The sequence below is a fragment of the Danio rerio genome, chromosome 23 (genome assembly GCF_049306965.1).
Source record: "Danio rerio strain Tuebingen ecotype United States chromosome 23, GRCz12tu, whole genome shotgun sequence".
NCBI lineage: Eukaryota > Metazoa > Chordata > Actinopteri > Cypriniformes > Danionidae > Danio > Danio rerio.
The window spans coordinates 49297501-49320883 of record NC_133198.1 but is presented as its reverse complement, the minus strand read 5'-3'; the positions used below and the strand labels follow the sequence as shown (position 1 = coordinate 49320883).

Below are 23383 nucleotides of genomic sequence, written 5' to 3'. Positions count from 1 at the left end.
GGTTGAGGTGAGGTCAGTCTGAGATCCAAAGACTTGCCCTCGACGGGACTTTCTCAAACGCTTCATTCATAACGCTTAACGTGACTGTCGAGTGCTTGATTCTGATTGGATAATGGGCAGGTGTGCTGTTATTCTCAGATAAGCGCACAGATAAAGTAGTTCCGGCAGCTTCATATCACTCCGCTGAATGATTAGAGTTATCTCACAGCTACAAAATTACATTAGTAGGAGGAGCAGGAGATGTGGAGGACACTAGTGCTGCACACAGGAGGACAGAAACCTGACAGAATAACTCCAGAACACAACATGTGAACAGTGGATTCAGCAGCTGGACTGGAAACTAGAGGTGAAGAGCACTGATGCACTGCTTGACGTTGAATTATTAGAGAATAAAGCACACCTGAGGTATAATGAACACTCCGCTTCACTACATCGACACCTCCGCTGTTCATTATTCTCTAATAATTCAACAGTCTGTCATTAGTTATTCCTTAAGAAATGCATTTAAAAGTAATACATGAAGACTAAATTTGATTTACTGACTATTTTGTACATACAGCTAAGAATATGAACATAATATGCAAATTGCACGTTTCCTCCCATACAATACCTAAAAAGAAAAAGCTTGTATAATGCAGTGAAAAGTGATATTGGATTGAATTCTGTATAGACTATTTTATTACTATTAAACTACTGTTTTAAATGCTATATTTGTTATGTGTCGAGATAGAACTATTTAAACGGTTACACAGAGTGCCACTCATCACTGTCAGTTCCAAAGCAGTGGACCAATCAGAGGAACTCAGAGGCGGGGCAAGCCTTTGGAACTTGTATTTACAGTGAAAAGTTGAAACAAAAGTTATTTAATTTGACATTAACATTACGGAGGAGCAGCTTAGTTTATAAAACCTATCCTAAGCGATGCATCTCGTATTTGTTAAATGCAAAGACGCGTTCTGTGTGAACAGCCACTTAATTCAGAAATCCACATTAATCCCTTTTATATTTTGATATTAATCACATCTTATGTTTTTTTTTTAAGAAAGGAAAATGCTTAACGTGCGATTTAGGGTATTGCATTTATATTTTGGGATCATCTTCTTGTCTGTACATAGAACAAACTTTCATAAACAAACTGTACACCAAATTTGGTCTTTATAGATGACTTTTAAGCCTTTTCATGCTAACGGTTTTACATTGGAGAAAACTGATTAATGTGCAGTTTAATTGTACATGTTAATATTCACGTTAACGTACATATTCTTCATTACGCTTATGAATACATAGAATACTTAACAAACTGCATACCATATTTGGTCTGTATTTATGGCTTTTTAAAAACATTGATCCACATTAAGCAGTTCGTTTATGGGGAAAAAGCATATTTATTTTAAATATTTAAGTTGTGTAAGGTTTAATTTAGGGTGTTGTGTTTATATTCTGGGTTCATCTGCTTGTCTGTAGATAGAATATGTTTTTACAAAACTCCATACCAAATCTGGTCTGTATACGTCACTTTTTAAATCATTAATCCACATTTAGCACCTTTTTTTTGGAAGGAAAATGTATACATTGAATAAAACAATCGCTAAAGTTGCGTAAAGTACAGTTTAGGGTGTGGCGTTTATATTCTGGGTTCATCTGCTTGTCTGTACATAGAACATACTTTTACTAAACTCCATACCAAATTTGGTCTTTATAAATCCCTTTTTAAAAACAATAATCCACATTAATTACGTCTTTTGTGGGGGAAAAGTGCTTAGCGTTCAGTTTAGGGTGTTGCATTTGTAATCTGGGTTGATGTGCTCGTCTGTACATAGAAGATGTCTTTACTAAACTGTTTATCAAATTTGGTCTTGATTTATCACTTTTTAAATCATTAATCCACATTAAACACCTCTTTTATGGGAGGAAAATGCATAATTTTGAATACAAAAATTAGCTAAAGTTGTATAAAGTTCAATTTAGGGTGTTGTGTTTATATTTTAGGTTCATCTGCTTGTCTGTACATTAAATATGTATTTAGAAAACTCCAAACCAAATTTGGTCTTTATATGTCACTTTTTAAATCATTAATCCACATTAAACACCTCTTTTATGGGAGGAAAATGCACATTTTAAAATATTATTTTAGCTAAAATTGTATAAAGTTCAATTTAGGGTGTTGCGTTTATATTCTAGCTTGTCTGTACATAGAATATATATTTAGAAAACTCCATACCAAATTTGATCTTTATACATCACCTATTTACAACAATAATCCACATTAATTAATTCTTTAATGGGGGAAAATTGCTTAGCGTTCAGTTTAGGGTGTTGCGTTTCTAATCTGGGTTAATGTGCTCGTCTGTACTTAGAACATGTCTTTACTAAACTGTTCACCAAATTTGGTCTTTATTTCTCACTTTTTAAATCATTAATCCACATTAAACACCTCTTTTATGGGAGGAAAATGCATAAATTTGAGTAAAAACTTTGCTAAAGTTGTATAAAGTTCGATTTAGGATTTTGCATTTATATTCTGAGTTCATCTGCTTGTCTGTACATTAAATATACAGTTGAAGAGCAGTTAAAGTGACATATAAAGGCATAACTAGGTTAATTAGGGTAACTTGGCAGGTTAGGGTAATTAGGCAAGTCATTGTATAACGATGGTTTGTTCTGGAGACTATTGAAAACAAATATAGCTTTAAGGGGGCTGATAATATTGACCTTTTATTTTTTTTTTATTAAGAACTGCTTTTAGTCTAGCAAAAATAAAACAAATAAGACTTTCTCCAGAAGAACAAATATTAACAGACAAAATTTCCTGAATCTTTTAAACCTCATTTGGGAAATATTTAAAAAACAAAACAATTCCAAAGGAGATTCAATAATTCTGATTGCAACTGTATTTTTAATACAGTCCATGTCAAATTTGGTCTTTATAAATCACTTATGTAAAACATTAATCCACAATAATTAGTTTTTTATTGGGAGGAAAACGCGTTCATTTTTGAGTGTTGTTTTAAAATTCTGGGTTCATTTGCTCGTCTGAACATGGAACATGTCTTTACAAACTATATACCAAATTTAGTCTTCATATATATATTATTTTATAAATCATTATTCTGCATTGCTCAGTTTTATAGGAGGGAAATTCATAATTTTTAACAGAAATTTACATAAAGTTCAATTAAAGGTGTTGCGGTTATACTCTGGGTTCATCTGCATGTCTGTATATAAAACATGTCTTTACCAATCTGCATATCTAAATTGGTCTTTATATATATATATCAATTTTTAAATCATTAATCCACATTAAAGACTTTCATGTAAGGGAAATTTATCAATTTAAATACAATTGATAAAGTTCAGTTTGGGGTGTTTTGTTTATATTCTGGGTTCATCTGCTTGTCTGTACATAGAACTTATTTTTACTAAATTGTACACCAAATTTGGTCTTTATAAGTCACTTTATAAACATTATTCTGCATTAAGCATTTTCATGCAACCAGTTTATTTGGCTGGAAAATGCTTAATGCAAGCAATGTGTTCATATTCTGGATTAAAATAGCGATATTTTAACAAACTGCATAGCAAATCTGATCTTTATACATAACTAACAGCTGAAGTCAGAATTATTAGCCCCCCCTGTATATATATATATATATATATATATTTACCCAATTTCTATTTGACGGCAGGTAGATTTCTTTAACACATTTCTAATCATATAAGTTTTAATAGCTCATTTCTTTCCTCTTTGTCATGATGACAGCACATAATATTAGACTAGATATTGTTCAAGACACTAATATTCAGCTTAAAGTCACATGTAAATGCTTCACTAGGGTAATTAGGGTAAAGTTAGGGTAATTAGGCAAGTCATTGTATAACAGTGGTTTGTTCTGGAGACAATCCAACACTAATATTGCTGAAGGGGTGAATAATATTGACCTTAAAATGGCTTTAAAACAATTAAAACTGCTTTTATTCTAGCCCAAATAAAAAAAAATCCTGAATCTATATCATTTGGAAAGTATATTTCACAGGAGGCTGAATAATTTTGATTTCAGCTGTGTGTAAAGCATAGAGTCACGTTAAGCGTTTCTGACTTTAAGCGTTTCAGAAAGCTCCATCGCTGTCTCTCCGGCGGGGCATGTGCGACCTGACGCCCCCATTGCCGAACGGGCCACAGTGAGTCCTGAGGGGAAGGGGTAGAAAGTGAGGAGGACGGTGAGAGTCCCTGATTGATGGTCAGACCTCGGGGTAGATCGCAGTTCTTGTGGCGTTCCAGTCTGGTTTCATGATGTGGGTTTGTCGGGAGGTCTTCAGAAGAACCAGCGGAAAGTATCGGCGGCTCCGGCTGACGGCGCTCTCTGTTGGGAAACACAGGACAGATTCCAGACGCAGTTATTCACTGTATGCATGTGTACAATGGTGTGAATCATCTTCACATTATGATGCGATGAGTCAAAATGTTGGATCATGAGAAATGTGAATTGACATTGAGAAACGCAAATAACAGACTGACCCGACCATCTGTGCGCAAAGCCTTCAGGATCAGCCAATAGTGCTGCGTGTTGGTGTATGTCGGACATATTCTCTGACATATTGTCTGGTAAATGCATAAGTGTGATTATTGAGTGGCTGTGTGGAATACTTGATTCTGATTGGTCAAAAGTAGCATTATGATTTAGGTTATTTTCAGATAACAACTGATTGAAGTAATACGCTTATTTCACGCGGTCGCCTTTTTAAAGAACGAAAGTGAATCTGCGGTGAGAGGAAACACACAAGTGTAGGACCAGCACTGTAAACACTGCAGTAACATGCTGTGGACTACAAACCTCCAGCTGTTGCCGAGATTTCAAAATGCAGAAATGGTGTAAACATCACTTTAATATTATTCAGTAAGTTTAATTTACACAATTAAAAGCAGATTAGGCATCAAACAACATCACAATCTCTTTAAGAGTAATACACTTAAGTTTCCTCATGGGCTTTGCCATAGTGTTCACTGGTCAAATTTGTCTTGTTTACTGTTGGTTGCTAGGTTACCAATACTACAGTTAGCCACTCTAACAGCGTGATGGAAACCATGACTCCATCAAATTTGTCTTGTTTACTGTTGGTTGCTAGGTTACCAATACTACAGTTAGCCACTCTAACAGCGTGATGGAAACCATGACTCCATCAAATTTGTCTTGTTTACTGTTGGTTGCTAGGTTACCAATACTACAGTTAGCCACTCTAACAGCGTGATGGAAACCATGACTCCATCAAATTTGTCTTGTTTACTGTTGGTTGCTAGGTTACCAATACTACACTCAGCCACTCTAACAACTTGATGGAAACCATGACTCCATTATATTTGTCTTGTTTACTTTGGTTGCCAGGTTACCAATACTACAGTGAGCCACTCTAACAACTTGCTGGAAACCGTGACTCCATTACATTTGTCTTGTTTACTGTTTGTTGCTAGGTTACCAATACTACAGTGAGCCACTCTAACAACTTGATGGAAATTGTAACTAATTCACATTTGGGATTTTATTACATTTTTGTGAACTTTTTTGTTGCTAGAAGGGATACAGCTGTGATCTGACGTTAACGAGAAGTATTAATATTATTTTATTAAGGTATGTATTAATTGTAGTTTTTTAGCTAGAAGGGATATAGCTGAAGATACTCACATCTATACAGCATAATGTTTGTGACACTGTACGACAAATAATATTTTCACTTTACCGTGAGGTTTCGGTTTAGGGTTGAGATAGGGGTAGATGCTAATAACATACAATTAATGCGTAATTTAATTAATAATATTAAAACTTCATGGTAACTTCCGATTGCAGCTGTATCCCTACTAGCAACAATGGCAGGGGAGATCAAGGTTCTGGATTAATGTCATGTTTATTCATAATTTACCAAGTTTATTGATATTTACAATGTTTATTCATTCAATTTTCTTAAAGTAACTTCATAATTTTCTACCAAAATCATAAAGGAACTGTTTATCTGCGAAAGGAGTAGAGACAATATTGTAGTAACATAAACAGTGTGTATCTGACCAAAAGCATGTCATCCAGTTATACTGAAAAATAATTATTATTGCCGTCTCCATAGACATCCGTGCGTATTTTACTAACCTTAGATGACATGTTTTGCTTGTAGTTATGTGTATTTGAACGTCTGAAATCTAAAACAAGTGTTATTTGATGGAAAGCATGAATCGATTGTAATTTATGACAAGCGCCGCGCACCTCTATCTGTGCTTTTTATTTTACCAGTTGACATGCACTCTGAACGCTCTAATCACACCAGTGTGATCGTACGCCAGGGCTATTTAATTAGTTTGTCAGGGGGGCCGGTTCATGAAAAGCATCCCAAACAAAGAGCCGGAGAGATATGACTTGCTATATGTGTGTTAACACAACTACATATAAGAGCCCATATGCTGTATTTGTTCTCATAAAGACGCCCTTGTTGGCTTTTTCTACATTGAAATGTGAATATATTGTATTTTAAAACAACTGCACTGACCAATTGACCTTTTTTTTGTTTACAAACATTCAAAATGTTGTATTTCGCACAACAAAAGCAGTGCATTGCTGAAGTAGGCTTCTTACATTCAGACACATTCATATGTGATGTTTTGAACAGCAGAACAATTAGTGATGCAGCATTATAGATTATGTTGTACGATTATATACTATGAAGAATAATCACGCTTTCACGGTGATCACGTCTAATGTAATTTAGAACAACAAGCTTCATATTAGGGAAGTAGCTATTTAGACTAACTGTTGTTATCATCTGGGTTCATGTGTATATAATCATTTTAATAATCATTTGTCTAACATATATTTTGTTTTCATTGCACTGAAAGGCACGCACAACTCACCGTAAGATGTTTTCTACTGCATGCGCCCGGACAGGGGTAAGTTTGTTGCTCCGCTTGTGCGTGCATATTGTCATATATTCTAACAATAAAAATAACAAACTTGCAAGCGGAAAAGACGTGATTCGGAAACAGCCGCTGCTATAGTTTATCCGCTGTGCGTGCGTATTAGTCTCGGTGTACATACTTGAAACATTAAACTAGCGCACAGTTGGCAACTTGTCATAACTTTTCCGTGCAACAGAAAAGCGGCTTAGAGAAGCCTTTACGATTATTAACTGTGACGAATTAAAGCGTAGTTAATAGTGAAATCAGCTAATCGTTGCATCCCTATTATTGATTACAGTGCATTGTACAATAGGCATTTTCTACAAAACACATCCAAATGTTTTCGGCTGTCTGCACCACTTGCTTATGGTGACTCACGCTCTGCGCAGCCTCTGCAGCTCATACTGAATTGAACAGACGCACGTCACTTTATAGCTATAGCGGACTGAACTAAATTTATTTTTGATGTCTTGGTCATACTATTTGGAGGGCCAGAACAAATTACCTCGGGGACCAGGTTCGGCCCGCGGGCCGCCAATTGAATAGCCCTGTCGTACGCTTTAGGGATCAACCGAGGCAGATCACACTGGTGTGATTGTACGTGTGAAAGGGTTAAAGACCTTCAAAACTAAACAAACAAACTTTAAAATAATTTTAACGTCACACCACAACTGTGTTATAACATAGAAGAACAATATTGGGGTCACTTCCAGAACAAAACAATTAGATTAAAATAAATAAACAGAGGCAGCTAATTAGAATCCATCTTAGATTAGAGTTTACCAAGCTCAAGCATTCAAAGTAAAACTCTTCCTGCGCATAACTCTAGCACAGGGGTGTCCAAAATCAGTCCTGGAGGGCCGGTGTCCTGCATGTTTTAGTTCTAACCCCAATTAAACACACCTGAAGCAGCTAATCAAGCTCTTTCTAGGTATACTAGAAACTTCCAGGCAGGTGTGTTGAAGCAAGCTGGAGGTTAAATATGCAGGACAGCGGCCCTCCAGGACTGAGTTTGGACACCCCTGCTCTAGACTCTTCTAGTGTAACCTGCTATTCATGGCTGAATTGAAGAAATAGCGTAAACCAGGTTTTGACGTGTCTCCGGAACTAGATCTAATGGCAGTGGACTGGTTTCTGATGGTCTGATTGTGCTGCCAGTGAGCTTGTGAATAGATGAAGCTGTCTTTGTATTATTACCGAGAACTTACAACATGTTGCCTCATCTCACAGCCCTCACTGCCGACTCACTGTGTGTGTGTGTGTGTGTGTGTGTGTGTGTGTGTGTGCGCGGCAGAGTGATAAAGTGTGTGCTTGAGCGAAAGGGCATTTTTCCAGCATAAGAGGGCTCAAACCGTTCACACACACACACACATACACACACACACACACATTAATGCATGATGGTTAATTATGGCCGCTTGTGCCAAGACTGGGCTCGACTCCAAACCCCCAGCCACATCATTCCCAATTAAACAGCCCACTTCAATAGACCTCCCAGCATATGTGTGAGTCTGACGGTGTGTGTGTGTGTGTGTGTGTGTGTGTGTGTGTGTGTGTGCGTGCGTGCGTGTGCGCGAGTGTGAGTTTGACTGTTTTTGTGTGTGACTTTGTGTGTGAGAGAGAGAGACAGACCGTGTGTGTGTGTGAGAGAGTGAATTAGACTTTCTGTATGTAACTGTGTGTGTGTGACTGAGTTTGATTGTGTGTGTGACTGTTTGTCTGAATATATGTGTGTGTGTGTGTGTGTGTGTGTGTGTGTGTGTGTGTGTGTGTGTGTGTGTGTGTATGTGTGTGTGTGTGTGTGTGTGTGTGTGTGTGTGTGTGTGTGTGTGTGTGTGTGTGTGAGTGTGTGCGATTGTGAGTTTGTTGTGTGTGTGACTGCTTAAGTTACTGCGTGTGTGTGTGTGCGCGAATGTGAATTAGACTTTCTGTATGTAACTCTGTGTGTGTGTGTGTGTGTGTGTGTGTGTGTGTGTGTGTGTCTGTGTGTGTGTGTGTGCGAATGTGTGTGTATGACTGACTGTGAGGCTGTGTGTGTGTGTGTGTGACTATTTATGTGTGTGTGTGTGTGTGTGTGTGTGTGTGTGTGTGTGTGTAACTGTATGACTGTGCAGGTGTGTGACTTTACTTGTGTTACTGTGAGTTTGACTGTGTGTGTGTATGATTGAGTATGTCTGACAGTGTGTGTTTGTGTGTGTCTGACTGTGTGTGAGTATTTGTGTGTGTTTGAGTGTGACTGTGTCTGAATATATGAGTGTGTGTGTGTATTTTGTGTGACTGTGTGTCACTTTGTGTATGACTGTTTGGGAGTGTGTGTGTTTGAGTGTAAATAATTGTGTGACCGTGTGTGTGTAACTTTGTGTATGACTATGTGTGTGTATGTGTGTGTTTGTGCAGTTGTGTGTGTGGTTGTGTGTGCTTTTTGTGTGTGTGCGTGCATGTGTGCGTGTGAATCCTACCTCCATGGTGCTGCCCGGTTTCTTCTTGAGTTCTTCGCACTTCCTGAACTTGCAGATCTGGTGACCCGTCTTTCTGTTCCGGCAGGAGCTGCAGACGCCGCAGTTGATCAGCCTCCTGCAGGGGGCGCACACCCCGCATCGCTTGCGTTTGCGTTTCGCCGCTCCACTTCCGCTACTACTGCAGCTGCCGTTAGCATTACCGTTAGCATTCCCGCTGAGAGCCGCGGGGGAGCCAGAGCAGGACGACCCGCTGTGTTGGCAGTCCGCCGCCACGTTGGCGATCTGAAACGCGCTGTCGGACATGGTGACCCCTGACGACCCTGCTCCGGAGTGGAGCGTTGTCATGACGATGACCCCAGGGGGCAGTGATAAACCGCCTAATGGAGGCATTCCTCCGAATGTCCCGCCGCGGTCTGATTCTGCAACTCCGCCTTGCGGCACTGACGGCGGACACTTCAGTCGGTTCATGCACTCAGCGCCCGTTACCGGAAGACCGCGGCATTGCTCCGCTGCCAACGGCGACAAGAAGTTGTCAGCGCCCATTTGGAGGGCGGAGTCTTGTGGAATGTGTTTGGCGGACATGTGAACGTTGACTTGCTCCGCCCTCGACATGCCAGTCCGATGTGTGTGTGGTGCATTTACGTTAACCGCTGCAGGCTTCCGGCCCCAGAGCATGGCGTTATCACATGGCCAGGGCGGCATCGCTGATAGGCGGGCTGACGGGAAGAGGGGCGTGGCGATGCGGGCGATTTTGGCGGTCTGCGGAAATGGGGTGGCAGCAGCGGCGGCGGCGGCAGCGGTGCTGTTCTTATAAAAGGTAGCAAACGAGCGATAGCGCTCCATCTGCGCACTGTAGTCCAACACAGGGTTCACGCAGGAGTCGATCTGAAGAGGGAAGTCCCGCCCAGGGGTGGGGTTATAGTGTTGGGCGTGGCCATGGGCGTGGCCATGAGCGTGTGGGGTCTCCATGCACACACTACTGCTCATGTTCGCCATCGGAGCAAAACAAACACACACTAACGCCCAAACATCCACAGCAGTGGTCCTGCGGAGGAGACAGAAGAGCTGAAGGTCAGCAGAGTATACACAACTATTATCATACGCAAAACAGACGCTAAAATCAGTTATTAGTAGGCCCACACGGAATCTGCGCGCGTAGAATTACGCAGATTTTCAGCCCATCATTAATTCTGTTTATTTACTTGTGTAAATGTGCGTAAATTAATATTTATTCAGTTTTTAAATTAATTACAGTAATATTATTGACTAATATGAACATTTTTATCTTATTTAGTTACAATACAGTTTGTACAGTAATATTTTCTGTCTTTTAAGGCTGATTTATACTTCTGCGTCAAGCGCACGCGTATGCTACGGCGCAGCCTAATCGTGCACGCATAGCCCCTCGCCGTGGCCATCGGCTTCGCTGACGCACACCTCTCAAAAATTGTAATGTGTAGCGCAAGCTCTGTGATTGGTCGGCTTGGTAGTACTGACGAGTGTGGGCGGAGGTGAGAGCCGCGCAAACGTGACGCAGCAGGTGTTTACAAGTGTGGAGTCCCGTGAAGGAGCTCCGGATGGAGACTGCTGTTTTTTGTTTACCTTATGATTAAAGTTGTTGCACGTCTGCCGGTTTCCGCCTTAAAATAAACGAATTTGAACCACTTGAATATTAAGTAAGCGTTCAGAAAAAACAAAACACCAGCGAAGAAACTCGACGCAGAGAAACATAAACACCTCACTGCCAACTAGCGCTTCGGAAGTGTATTGCAGAGCAACAGAAACAGCGCGCAGAAGTATAAATGCACAGCTACGCGCGATCACTTGACGCAGAAGTATTAACCAGGCTTTAGTCGATATATTATATGAGAGACTTGCTTTGTTTACCAAATAAAGTAAATCAAATTTGATTTGCAATTTAAACATTAAATAAAAGTAAAAAAATATATATAGTTTTTTTATTTCGCATATTAAGCTTTTATTTAAGATACTCCCAAAATAATTCCGCAGATTTTTAATCTTTAATCGCAAATAGCAAAAAACATTCGCAGATTCCGTCTGGCTCTAGTTAGCAATCTTTAGTATCTATATTTGTCTCTATTTTCTTTATTATTAAAACTGTAAAAAAAAAAATCCTAAATTACTGATTAAATACTGAGTAGCAGATTTTAGAAGAAGCCTTAAACTATAAATAAATAAAAATATTTATCCAGTAGGATCTATTTAGTTTATTTGTAATTAATTTTAATGTGTTTTGTCATTTGTAATAATTACATTATATCCTAAAATAAATGATCGTTCATTTTTTCTAGTCTGCATACATGAGATTCAGTCAAATTTGCATTAAGAGCGTCAGAAAATGGCAGTTCAGATCAATAAAACAACACTGCTGCTCATTTCTTTTGCATGTCCATCCCATAGTTTGATCAAACCCCATCAGGCCTGTCCTTCAGTGAGTTTAATTAGAGGAGCAGCAGGATTAATCATCAGGCTTGGAGAGGAAAGTTACCATGTCAGAATGAATGTTTGTTTATGTGAAAGGGAAAAAGAGAGAGAGAAGGAGAGAAAGAGAGACGCTTTTCCCCCTCCGACGCCCCCCCGCTACCGTTGCCTCGAGCATCAATTACGGTAATTACTCTCCGCCTGCTGCGGCAGCGACGCGCGCGCGGATCAGAGGTCATTAAGGGCGTCAGACCGCTGGACACCGCGGCGCAATTAAAGGCGACGGATTAATTCTCTTGGCCATCGCGCGCGCGTCTGAGAGAGAGAGAGAGAGGGAAGGAGAGAGAGTGAGGGAGGGGGTGAATGAGGGGGGGGAGGCGGAGGACGGAAAATGGACGAGCTTTACCTTTAGACTCGCGACGCTTCACGATCCTTTAACGGAGAGCATCACCGCGCGCTGATGCCGCCTCAATAATCCCCGTTACAAGAAAAACACGCGCCGCGAAACAACAGGACGCGTCCGTTTTAACGATCACCGTGAGCAGCTGCGGCGCTAAATACCGAGACTAACGGGAATAATAAATAATATTGACGCCGCCAACGACGCACCGTCCTCAGGGGCGGGTATGGGTGACGGAAGGGTAGACGGCTCCTCCCGGTGTGTGTGTGTGTGTATGTGTGTGTGTATGTGTGTGTGTGTGTGTCGCGCTGCGTGTGGCTGACGGGGGTGTGAGGTGAGGAAGCGCCGTTGCGGACACCTCCTGATCATTGGCGGGAAATGATTGTGGAAGCGCGGGAGGCGCGCGGGGGCTGACATACGGGGTCTCGCGCGGCGCGGAGGGTAATGCGTGTCAACTCCTCGCGCGCCCCTTTTTTTTTCCCGCCGATGCCTGAATGACGGTTATTAATCACGGGCTTCGCGCCGCGGCTTCTGTGAGGGTTTTTTTCCAGAGGAATTTTGCGGTTCATTACGGTTCATTTGCGGCTCGTTACCGTAATTACCCGCGGCACCGGGAGGCTAATTAAAACAGAACGGGTCCGAGGCGAGAAGGCGTTTCCCCCCGGTGGAGCAGATCCCGGCCGGTTGGGAATTGACTGTGTGTGTGTGTGTGTGTGTGTGTGTGTGTGTGTGTGTGTGTGTGAGAGAGAGAGAGAGAAACCTTGACGCATCTGACAGACATTCTTTATGAGAGGATCTGAGAGGAAATCAGCTCTTGGCGCCATAAATATAAACCCCTCATATCTGATATAAACATTTCTAAATATGGAGATTCATCATTTACATATTATAGCTATATTGCCATTCTATACTTAAATATACGATTATATTGATGTTGTAAAATTAAATCGCTCTCGCTTTCTATCTCCTCTCCATATACATAATCATACAAAGACATCATTTGATAGTATTTAATTATATATATAAAATATGTATTGCCTGTATGTACTATCGCATGTACATTTTCACTCAATACCAAAAATTATGCATATATAATTAGCATTTATTCTTTATTTATTTATATATGTGTGTGCGCGTGCACATCAAGTAGCTTTATGTCTATAGCGCTTTTACAATGTAGATCGTGGCAAAGCTGATTAACATATATAAACCCAGGGAGGAAACATGTCATGCAGGAAGCATATTCACACGCAGTTTATAGATCATATATGTATATTGCATATATTTATGTGTTTAATATGTATATGTAAACAGAATAATAAAATAATTGCTGCAGTGATAGATAGATAGATAGATAGATAGATAGATAGATAGATAGATAGATAGATAGATAGATAGATAGATAGATGGATGGATGGATGGATGGATGGATGGATGGATGGATGGATGGATGGATGGATGTTCATCAGTCTTCCAGGAACAATGAGCGCTCAGCTGCGCCCTCTTGTGTCGGAGCGCTGCAGTTCTCTGGCCTGTAATGTAAAGCGCTGTGTCTGCAGTTCTGCTGTTGTCCACTAGGTGTCGATCAGACATCACGCTTCTGAACACCGTGATGAAGGTCATAAAGCAGTCAGTGATTTCACTCAGACGGAGAGCGTTCAGCAGTGTGCGTGTGTGTGTGTGTGTGTGTGTGTGTGTGTGTGTGAGTGATATATAATTGTATGGCATATTCTTCAGGACTGTTTGTTTACTTAGATAAGCCCCCCCCCCTCCTCCACACACACACACACACACACACACAAACAGGTACATATGGTACATACAGGTACATACATATAATATCATAATTAAAGTAAAATAATATAGAGTCCATGTGACCACAAGTTTGTGCAAGTTGATCCACAGGTAAATCAGCCCATCTTTCTGACAAGATATATCTGTCATTTATCCATCTCCATCCATCCATCCATCCATCCATCCATTATTCTATCTATCTATCTATCTATCTATCTATCTATCTATCTATCTATCTATCTATCTATCTATCTATCTATCTATCTATCTATCTATCTATCTATCTATCTATCTATCTATCTATCTGTCTCCATCCATCCATCTCCACCCATCATCCATCTCCATCCATCCATCCATCCATGCACCCATCCATCCATCCATCTATCTCCATCTATTTATTCATCCATTTATCTATCCATCCATCCATCCATCTTTCTGACTAGATATATCTGTCATTCATCCATATCCATCCATCCACCCATCTATTTATCCATCCTGTCCATCCATCTCCATCCATCCATCCATCCATCCATCCATTCATCCATCTATTTATCCATCCATCCATCCATCTATCATCCATCCATCCATCTATCTGTCATTCATCCATCCATCCATCCATCCATCCATCCATCCATCCATCTGTCATTCAGCCATCCATCCATCCATCCATCCATCCATCCATCCATCCATCCATCCATCTATCTGTCATTCAGCCATCCATCCATTCATCCATCCATCCATCCATCCATCCATCCATCCATCTATCTGTCATTCAGCCATCCATCCATTCATCCATCCATCCATTCATCCATCTACCATCCATCCATCCATCCATCCATCCATCCATCCATCCATCCATCCATCTGTCATTCAGCCATCCATCCATCCATCCATCCATCCATCCATCCATCTATCTGTCATTCAGCCATCCATCCATTCATCCATCCATCCATCCATCCATCCATCCATCCATCCATCCATCTATCTGTCATTCAGCCATCCATCCATTCATCCATCCATCCATTCATCCATCTACCATCCATCCATCCATCCATCCATCCATCCATCCATCTATCTGTCATTCAGCCATCCATCCATCCATCCATCCATCAATCTATCTGTCATCCATCCATCCATCCTTCCATTCATCCATCTCCATCCATGTCATCCATCCATCTGTCATCCATCCATCTATCCACCCTCCTACCTGTCCGTCAGTCCATATACACACACCACCAGTCAAAAGGAGTCAGTAATATTTGTGAATGTTTTAGCAGAAGCCGTGTCTGCTCACCGCAGAAAAGCTGAAAAATCACCGCAAAGAAGCTGTGAAATATTATTACAATTCAGATTTCCTATTGAGCAATCAGGAGGTGCATTTCCAGATTTTACCTAAACATTACAAGGGCAAACTATCATTATTGTTCTTAATGACACACACAGATGAATCGTTCAGCACCAAACAGGCAGTGTGAGCCAACAACAGCTTCAGTGTGTCTGTCGTGAACACACTCCTCCACCCTCCACCCTCCACCGCTCTGTGTGTTTATAATCGTGTTTGTGTGTTTAGGCTGTTTTGACACAATCATGTTTCTGTCTGCTCTTCACCAGAACACACACACACACACACACACACACACACACACACACACACACACATTTACTTTCAAATTGAAATGAAAGAAATGCTATAATTACCAGCACAGGATGTAGCTGGAGGAAATATACAGGTTCCCGGCAAACTTTACAAGCTCCCAGAGTAATTATAGTGTGTGTGTGAGTGTGTGAGTGAAGAAGAGAGAGAGACAGAGAAAGAGAGTGTTTGTGTGTGCATGTCTGTCAGTATCTGTGTGTGTGTGTGTGTGTGTGTGTGAAGGAGAGAGAGACAGAGAAAGAGAGTGTTTGTGTGTGCATGTCTGTCTGTATCTGTGTGTGTGTGTGTGTGCATATATTTGTGTTTGCGTGTGTGTGCATGTGTCTGAGAAAAAAAGTGTGTGTGACAAAGTGTGAGACGGAGCGTGTTTGAGTCTGTCTGTGTGTGTTTGTCTGAGAGAGAAAGTGAGTGTGTGTTTGTGTGTCAGAGAGACAGCATGCCTGCATGAGTGAGTGTGTGTACGAGAGTGTGTGTTGTGCGTGTTTGTGTATAAATCTGAAATAAAGACTGTGTACAAGAGAAAGAGAATAATCTGTGTGTGTATACGTGTGTGTGTGTGTGTGTGTGTGTGTGGGTGTATGAGTGTGAAAGATAGTGGTGTGTTTGCACGTGTTAGAGAGTGTTTTTTTTTGTATGCTTTTGTGTGTGTGTCCTCATGTGTGTGAGTGTGTGTGTATGGATGTGAAAGATAGTGCACGTGTTTGCATGTGTCAGAGAGGTGTGTGTGTGTGTGTTTGTGCGCGTATGTGTATGGGTGTGTATGGCTGTCAAAGATAGCGATGTCTGTGCACATGTCAGAGTGTGTTTTTAGTGTGTGTGTGTGTGTGTGTGTGTGAAGGAGAGAGAAAAAGAAGAGTGTGTGTGAGTGTGTGTTTCTGTATGTGTGTGCGCGCGAGCATTTGAGAGAGAGAGAGAGAGAGAGAGAGAGAGAGAGAAAGAGTGTATGTGTGTGTGTGTGTGTCCCAGACCTGCCCTTGCTGGTGTTCATATGCGTTTCCCTGGAGAACAAAACACACACACACACACACACACACACACACACACACGCACGCGCAGATCAGATATGTGTGTGCTCTTCATAAACACTTACAGTTCCTCAGTGGAAAGTTCTGACAGGTCGTTGTACACCCATAACCCCCCTCTCTCACACACACACTGATGTCATGACGGCAGAATGAATCGGCCTCAGCAGTGCGCGCGCACACACACACACACACCTGACGCGCGCTCCCGCTCTCCACACGCGAACTTCGAGACGTTTTAGCGAGAAACTGAATGAGAGACCGCAGATCCGGTGTGTGTTCACAGCTCTGTGATGGATGTGCTGTTGTTTTTCTCTCTCATCGGTGTTTGTGCAGCTGCAGGTACACACACACTCAGGTAAGACGCGCTTTTATATGACTATATGCACGTAAAGCTTAATAAGTTACTACGGATCAACACAGTTATAGTGAGACTGACGCTATCCGAGAGAAAGAAGTGTCCCGACAGCAGCTAATTTGAGTATTATATTTATTATTTTAATACATGTTATTAATCCGCGTGTGAATGTCAACTACAGAAATTGTCATGGCAACCGTATTTTCCGCGGAAGTATGCGACTAGTTTGTGTTGTAAATATGGAAGTTTGTTATATATAAAAGTATATACAGTTGAATTATTCGCCCCCTTTGAATTTGTTTTCTTTTTTAAATATTTCTTTTTTATTTAAATATAAACTTATTTATTTTATTTCAGCTAGAATAATAGTTTTTATTTTTTTAAACACAATTTTAAGGTCAATATTATTCGCCCCTTATAGCTATATACATTTGTCTGATAGTCTACTGCACAAACTATCGTTATACAATAACTTGCCTAATTACCCTAACCTGCCTAGTTACCCTAATTACCCTAGTGAAGCCTTTACATGTCACTTTAAGCTGTATAGAAGTGTCTTGAAGAATGTCTAGTCTAATATTATTGACTGTCATCATGACAAAGAGAAAATAAAGCAGTTATTAGAGATGAGTTATTAACACTAGTATGATTACCCTGCTGAAAAAAAACAGCTTAAACCAGCCTAAGTGTGTTTCTGTGTGGAGTTTGCATGTTCTCCCTGCGTTTGCATGGGTTTCCTCCAGGTGCTCCGGTTTCCCCCACAGTCCAAACACATGCGCTATAGGGGAATTGATGAACTACACTGGCCATAGTGTATGAGCGTGTGTGTGTGTGTGATTGAATATGTATGGGTGTTTCCCAGTACTGAGTTGCAGCTGGAAGGGCATCCACTGTGTAAAACATATGCTGGATTACTTGGCGGTTCATTCCGCTGTGGTGAAAAAGAGTCTAAGCCAAAGAAAATGAATGAATGAATGACAAATAACATGCACCTTAATGTAAAGCTGCATTGGAATGATGTTGTGAAGAGCACTACACAAATAAGCAGAGTTGGCATCGTGCAGCCACAGGACAACATCGCCAGTGCTTCACCACACACAAGCTATAGGGGGAGTGGAGAGACAGTGATGGAGCCAGTTCAGTGGATGGAGATGATTGGGGGTCATGATGGGTAAGGGCTGATGGAGGGAGTTTGGCCAGGACACCGGGGTTACACCCCTACTCCTTACCATGTGCCATGGAGTTATTAATGAGCACAGAGAGTCAGAAGCTCAGTTTAACATCTCATCTAAAAGACGGCGCTCACTGAGTAGTATAGTGTCTCTTTCATTATACTGGGGCATTAGGACCCACACAGACCACAGGTTGAGCGCCCCCTGCTGGCCTCACTAACACCACTGCCAACAGCAGCCTAGTTTACCCATGTGGTCTCCCATCCAGATACTGACCAGACTCAGCCCTGCAAATGGTTGAGAGCAATTTCCTTCATTGTGTGTGTGTGTGTGTGTGTGTGTGTGTGTGTGTGTGTGTGTGTGTGTGTGTGTGTGTGTGTGTGTGTGTGTGTGTGTGTGTGTGTGTGTGTGTGTGTGTGTGTGTGTAGGTCATCAGAGCTGCTGGTGTCTGATGGAGTGTGTGTGTTCGGCTGGATGAGGAACTCAAATGCACAGTGCAGACGTGAGTAAACACACACACTCTTTGTAACATTCACAGAAATAATTTCAGAAGTAAAACAGAAGTGTATGTCACACACTCACACACTCATTCATCCTCACAGATGTAACATCTGATATAAAAAATCCTTTGAAATAATGCTGAGCGCATGTTGGGTTGATTGCATGATACTACTTGTGTGTTTTTTATTTATGTACTATTATGTATTTAATATTTTAATGAAGAAATATATAGATTTATATTTAATTTGGGTTTACTTTTTAGTAAATGTGCTAGATATTCAAACTATTTAGCTGTATTTTGTTTCTGTTTAAGTTACATTTATTTCCAATTAATAATTACTGGACAAAACTATTTTTGTTCATTTAATATTTGTATTTTATTTAATAGGTATATTTATTAATATTTAATAGAGCCAAATATAGTGTACTTTAGCCAAATATGGTCAAACATTATATTTCATTAAGCCAAATATAGTGCACTATAACCAAATATGGTAAAATATTGTATTTAATAAAGCTGAATATAGTGTAATATAACCGAATATAGCCAAATATTGTATTTAATAAAGCTGAATATAGTGTAATATAACCGAATATGGCCAAATATTGTATTTAATAAAGCTGAATATAGTGTAATATAACCGAATATAGTCAAATATTGTATTTAATAAAGCTGAATATAGTGTAATATAACCGAATATAGCCAAATATTGTATTTAATAAAGCTAAATATAGTGTAATATAACCAAATATAGCCAAATATTGTATTTAATAAAGCTGAATATAGTGTAATATAACCGAATATAGCCAAATATTGTATTTAATAAAGCTGAATATAGTGTAATATAACCGAATATAGTCAAATATTGTATTTAATAAAGCTGAATATAGTGTAATATAACCGAATATAGCCAAATATTGTATTTAATAAAGCTGAATATAGTGTAATATAACCGAATATAGCCAAATATTGTATTTAATAAAGCTAAATATAGTGTAATATAACCGAATATGGCCAAATATTGTATTTAATAAAGCTGAATATAGTGTAATATAACCGAATATGGCCAAATATTGTATTTAATAAAGCTGAATATAGTGTAATATAACCGAATATAGCCAAATATTGTATTTAATAAAGCTGAATATAGTGTAATATAACCGAATATGGCCAAATATTGTATTTAATAAAGCTGAATATAGTGTAATATAACCGAATATAGCCAAATATTGTATTTAATAAAGCTGAATATAGTGTAATATAACCGAATATGGCCAAATATTGTATTTAATAAAGCTGAATATAGTGTAATATAACCGAATATAGCCAAATATTGTATTTAATAAAGCTGAATATAGTGTAATATAACCGAATATAGCCAAATATTGTATTTAATAAAGCTGAATATAGTGTAATATAACCGAATATAGCCAAATATTGTATTTAATAAAGCTGAATATAGTGTAATATAACCGAATATGGCCAAATATTGTATTTAATAAAGCTGAATATAGTGTAATATAACCGAATATAGCCAAATATTGTATTTAATAAAGCTGAATATAGTGTAATATAACCGAATATGGCCAAATATTGTATTTAATAAAGCTGAATATAGTGTAATATAACCGAATATAGCCAAATATTGTATTTAATAAAGCTGAATATAGTGTAATATAACCGAATATGGCCAAATATTGTATTTAATAAAGCTGAATATAGTGTAATATAACCGAATATGGCCAAATATTGTATTTAATTAAGCCAAATATAGTGTACTATAGCCAAATATGGTCAAATATTATATTTCATAAAGCTAAATATAGTGTACTATAGCCAAATATGTACAAATATTATATTTCATAAAGCCAAATATAGTGTAATATAACCAAATATGTCCATATATTATATTTCATAAAGATAAATATAGTGCAATATAACTAAATATGGCCAAATATTATATTTCATAAAGATAAATATAGTGCAATATAACCAAATATGGCCAAATATTATATTTCATAAAGATAAATATAGTGCAATATAACCATATATGGCCAAATATTATATTTCATAAAGATAAATATAGTGCAATATAACCAAATATGGCCAAATATTATATTTCATAAAGGTAAATATAGTGCAATATAACCAAATATGGCCAAATATTATATTTCATAAGGATAAATATAGTGCAATATAACCAAATATGGCCAAATATTATATTTCATAAGGATAAATATAGTGCAATATAACCAAATATGGCCAAATATTATATTTCATAAGGATAAATATAGTGCAATATAACCAAATATGGCCAAATATTATATTTCATAAAAATAAATATAGTGCAATATAACCAAATATGGCCAAATATTATATTTCATAAGGATAAATATAGTGCAATATAACCAAATATGGCCAAATATTATATTTCATAAAGATAAATATAGTGCAATATAACCAAATATGGCCAAATATTATATTTCATAAAGATAAATATAGTGCAATATAACCAAATATGGCCAAATATTATATTTCATAAGGATAAATATAGTGCAATATAACCAAATATGGCCAAATATTATATTTCATAAAGATAAATATAGTGCAATATAACCAAATATGGCCAAATATTATATTTCATAAGGATAAATATAGTGCAATATAACCAAATATGGTCAATTATAGAGTGTATTTTTTTCAGGAGATTGCACTGGGTGCGCAGTGTTCTCTTCTGAACATACACACTCGTTCTGATGTGTGATGTGTGTTGTGTGTTTGTGCAGCAGTGTGTGAGTCGGGCTGTAAACACGGAGAGTGTGTTGGTCCAGATCAGTGTCTCTGTCATCCAGGATACACCGGCAAGACCTGCAGGCAGGGTATGAGTGTGTCACACACACATACACATGCACACACTGAGAACCACCCATTTACAAACATTAACAGAGAAACACACACACACATGCAAACACACCCAGAGAAACTTACTTACACACACACATGCAAACACACTTACACACTGAGAAACACACTTGCACACAGACACACACATATACATACACCAACACACACTTAGAAACTCACACACACAAACAACTAAACAAACAAACACATTCTGACACACACAGACACACACTCTCACACATAAAAACTCACACAAGCACAGTCACACACAAACACACAGGGACACACTCTCGCACATACAAACTCACACACGCACACCTTGAGAAATATGCACACACTCTCACACAATCTCACACAAACACACTCTTACACAAACATTCACACAAACTCACACTTGCAAACACACACAGACACACTCTCTCAAAACACTGTCACACACCTACAAATTCGCACACTCTCACTCATACAAATTTATACACACACACACACACACACACACACACACACACACACACACACACACACACACACACACACACACACACACTGAATACACTCCAGTGTGAATATTCTCACAGCTCCTCAGTCTTTCCGTTATAAATATTAACACGTGACATTGTGTCTGGTGACATCATGTGTGTGTGTGTGTGTGTGTGTGTGTGTGTGTGTGTGTGTGTGTGTGTGTGTGTGTGTGTGTGTGTGTGTGTGTGAGCGAGAGTGTGTGTGTGTTTTGGTCATTAACACACAGGTGTCCAAACGCTCTGTCCAATCAGACGTAGTGGTGTGTGCCTCAGGGGTTTGTGCTGGTGAATGATGGGATGTGTGTGTGTGTGTGTGTGTGTGTGTGTGTGTGTGTGTGTGTGTGTGTGTGTGTGTGTGTGTGTGATGGCGCTCAGAGGCCTGATGGGATTCATATTCTCCTCTGATTTACAGGACACACACACACACACACACACACACACACACCACGGCTGTTTTCTTTGGCCTTCTGTCTCCTGCAGAGTCTGAGGAATGTGGTTATGATGTATACTCCTCTGTGCTTATTAATGGAGAGTGTGCTTAAACGAGTCTCGTGGGTTTGTTGCTTTAAGGATGTTCTGCTGGTGTTCGTTTTATAGATGGGCTCAGTGTGATGAGTTGATATTTTCACACACACACTGAAGCTCCCCGTGTCTGAATGTATTTATGTATTCTTTATTATTCATTACCCTAAAATGTGTCAGACACAGAAACCTCGCTCACCTCGCTATAACCCACTCCACCTTTCACCTTTCATGCTTTATTTTTATTATTATTTAGCCGCATATTGTGTTCTGTGTCCTGATTGGCTGTAGACCATTGTCAATCAATCTCCTCTGGGTCTCCTGCACAGTAGAGAATGCATTGAGCTTGGCAAATTCATATAAATCTTTGATCGCTAACACTGTATTATACGCCCGGCGAAAGGCGCGATGCAATTGTTGTTTGGTAGTTTCAGCTTGGCGCAAGAGTTGTTTTGGCGTTTTGCAGCACGCTGTTTAAATAGCAAATTCATTTGCGCTCATATGTGCCCCCACATTTCTGCTCTTAAAATGAAGGCGTTCGGAGGCGCAGTGCTGGCGCGTTGCTATTTTGAGGAATCATAATGGATTGTTCTATAGACCAAAACAAAGCCGGTCTATTGTCTGGCGCAGAGTGCACCTGGCTTACACACTGCTTAATACACACAAGATGTAGAGCACTACGCAAATATCTTTACATAT

General features: G+C 39.3%; 3 protein-coding genes across 8 annotated transcripts in view; 2 read left to right on the top strand and 1 right to left on the bottom strand.

Moving 5' to 3' along the window:
• Nucleotides 1–23383, top strand: part of fhip1ab (FHF complex subunit HOOK interacting protein 1Ab) — a 446377-nt gene that overhangs the window by 310913 nt on the left and 112081 nt on the right. The gene's annotated exons all lie outside the window — the stretch shown is intronic.
• Nucleotides 3748–12478, bottom strand: LOC100330136 (CXXC-type zinc finger protein 4). Its single transcript, XM_002665828.8, has 3 exons — nt 12242–12478; nt 9394–10438; nt 3748–4361 (listed from the first exon to the last, which is right to left on the bottom strand). The coding sequence occupies exons 2-3, from the start codon at nt 10387–10389 to the stop codon at nt 4314–4316; spliced, it is 1044 nt and encodes a 347-aa protein (XP_002665874.2). The 5' UTR covers nt 10390–10438; nt 12242–12478; the 3' UTR covers nt 3748–4313.
• The window catches only part of LOC101884488 (nephronectin), a 21578-nt gene continuing 15143 nt past the window's right edge, over nt 16949–23383 (top strand). For 4 of the 6 annotated variants that reach the window (XM_073939486.1, XM_073939484.1, XM_073939482.1 and 1 more), the window contains exons 1-3: nt 16949–17063; nt 18664–18737; nt 21524–21616. In XM_073939486.1, coding sequence (XP_073795587.1) covers nt 16999–17063; nt 18664–18737; nt 21524–21616 — 232 coding nt within the window. In that variant the 5' untranslated portion in view covers nt 16949–16998. The remainder of the gene's footprint in view (nt 17064–18663; nt 18738–21523; nt 21617–23383) is intronic. The other 2 variants (XM_073939485.1, XM_073939483.1) reach the window with 1 other exon arrangement.